Source organism: Apus apus, unplaced genomic scaffold (assembly GCF_020740795.1).
Source record: "Apus apus isolate bApuApu2 unplaced genomic scaffold, bApuApu2.pri.cur manual_scaffold_51_ctg1, whole genome shotgun sequence".
NCBI lineage: Eukaryota > Metazoa > Chordata > Aves > Apodiformes > Apodidae > Apus > Apus apus.
Window position 1 is genome coordinate 59,119 of NW_026248856.1, and position 2,954 is coordinate 62,072.

At 41.8% G+C, this 2,954-nt stretch overlaps 1 protein-coding gene across 1 annotated transcript in view; it reads right to left on the reverse strand.

Moving 5' to 3' along the window:
- Positions 1-2,137, reverse strand: part of LOC127396281 (histone acetyltransferase KAT7-like) — a 19,050-nt gene extending 16,913 nt beyond the window's left edge. Inside the window, 2 exon segments of the mRNA XM_051643900.1 lie at positions 1,698-1,849; positions 2,095-2,137. Coding sequence (XP_051499860.1) covers positions 1,698-1,849; positions 2,095-2,137 — 195 coding nt within the window.
- Between the last annotated feature and the right edge of the window lie 817 nt (positions 2,138-2,954).

Consider the following 2,954-nt stretch of genomic DNA (forward strand, 5'->3'; position numbering starts at 1 on the left):
ATTGGAGGTATCATAACTGGTGATGACATAGTAGATGACATCATAATGGATGATGTCATAATGGGTTACGTCACAATGGGTGATGTCATAATGGGTGAGGTCATAGTTGGTGATGTCATAATGGGTGACGTCATAATGGTTGCCGTCACAGTTGGTGATGTCATAATGGGTGTCGTCATGGTTGGTGATGTCATCAAGGGTGATGTCATAGTTCGTGATGACATAATGGATGATATCGTAACTGGTGACGTCATAACGGGTGATGTCATAATGGGTTATATCATAGGTGTGATGACATAATGCATGATGTCATAATGGGTGACATCATAAGGGGTGATGTCATAATGGATGCTGTCATAATGGACGTTGTCATAATGGATGATGTCATAATGGGTGACATCATAATGGGTGATGTCATAATGAGTGACATCATAGTTGGTGACGTCATAATGGATGATGTCACAATGGGTGACGTCATAATGGATGACGTCATAATTGGAGGCATCATAATGGGTGACGTCATAATAGATGACATCATAATGGATGATGTCATAAAGGTTGACGTCATAGTTGGTGATGTCATAATGGTAGACATCATAATGGAGGGTATCATACTTGGTGATGTCATAATGGATGCTGTCATAATGGATGCTGTCATAATGGATGATGTCATAATGAGTGACGTCATAATGGACGACATAATTACTGGTGGTGTCATAATGGGTGATGTCATACTTGGTGATGACATAATGGGTGACGTCATAATGGGTGACATCATAATTGGTGGTGTCATGATGTGTGATGTCATAATGGATGTAGTCATAATGATTGATGTCATAATAGATGATGTCATAATGGGTGACGTCATACTTGGTGACATCATAATGGGTGATGACATAATAGGTGAAGTCATGATGGATGACATAATGGATGACATCATAATGGAAGATATCATAATGGGTATCATCATAATTGGTGATGTCATAATGGAAGACATCATAATGGATGACATCATAATTGAAGGTATCGTAATTTGTGACATCATAATGGATGCTGTCATAATGGATGATGTCATAATGTATGATGTCATAATGGACGACATAATAACTGGTGGTGTCATAATGGGTGATGTCATAATGGATGTCATCATAATTGATGACGTCATAATGTGTGACTTCAAAATGGATGATGTCATAATGGCTGATGTCATAATGAGTGACATCATAATGGGTGATGTCAACGAAAATTGTCATAATGAATGATGTCATAATGGGTGATGTTATAACGGGTGATGCAATAATGGATGTCATCATAATTGATGATGTCATAATGGGTGACATCATAATGGGTACCATCACAATGGATGACGTCAAAATGGGTGGTGTCGTAATGGGTAAGGTCATAGTTGGTGACTCATAATGGGTGACGTCATACTTGGTGACATCATAATGGGTGACTTCATAATAGGTTATGTCATAATGGATGACAGCATAATGGATGACATCATAATGGGTTACATCATAATGGATGACATAATACTTGGTGATATCATAATGGATGTTGTTATAATGGATGATGTCATAATGGGTGACGTGACAATGGGTGATGTCATAATGGGTGAGGTCATCGTTAGTGACGTCATAATGGGTGACGTCATAATGGTTGACGTCAGAGTTGGTGATGTCATAATGGGTTACGTCATAGTTGGTGATGTCATCAGGGGTGATGTAATAGTTGGTGATGACATAGTAGATGACATCATAATGGATGATGTCATAATGGAAGATGTCATAATAGATGTTGTCATAATCAGTGACGTCATACTTGGTGATATCATAATGGGTGACGTCTTAATGGGTGACGTCATAATGGATGATATCATAATGGGTGTCATCATAATGGGTGATGTCATAATGGGTGACGTCATAATGGATGATGTCATAAAGGGTGACGTCATAGTTGGTGATGTAATAGTTGGTGATGTCATAATGGTTGGTGTCATAATGGATGATGTCATGATGGATGATGTCATAATGGATGACGTCATAATGAGTGACGTCATAATGGATGACATAATAACTGGTGATGTCATACTGGGTGATGTCATAATGGATGTCGTCATAATCCGTGACGTCATAGTGGGTGACGTCATAATGGGTGTGTGGGTAGTTAGGGTCCGGCGGCCGGAAGATTTCGCGCTGTACGGAAAGATAAGGCCCCTCTCCTAATAGCCAATAGCACTTAGTTCACGATGTAAGCAGACGGAAGTGACACCACAGACCTAACTCATATAAACACCGCGGTAAACACTAATAAACGCCATTTGCCATCCACCACATTGGTGTCTGTGAGCTGATGGACCGAGCGGCCTGGGGTTGGCCGCCGTGCCGTTCTTGAACCAGGTCGTCACGCCTTTCACGAAAGGCAACATCATTGTTAACAGTCTCCAGGAGGTTGCAGCTGAAGGACAGAGGTGACAGCAGTGCTGACTCTGGATCCCAGGTCAGTCTCACCATCAGGGTCACACAGCCCAGCCCAGTGATGCCCTTGAGCCAGGCTCCAGAGGTGACCACCAGCACCTCCAGAAGCATGGAAGGTGTGACATCCCACAGCTCTCATAACAGCTCAGAGAGCAAAGCAACCAACACGGTGCCCAGTGACTGTGAAACCAGTACAATGAACAATTATAACTGCTTCGTTTTACCATGCTCTGATCACAGCTGTCCTTATCTGAACCCTTCCAGCCCCACGTTGGGCACCACAAATCAAAAGGACTGTTCAGGTTTAACCCCAGCCAGCAACTCAGCAAGACACAGCCCCTCGCTCACGTGGCCTCCTCCCAGTGGGACAGGAAGGAGAACTGGGGGAAAAAGGAAAGATCTTCTGGGGGTTGAGTTGAGAATTTCTTAATGATTCAAACAAAATATCCTAATATTAAATAAATATTAAATATA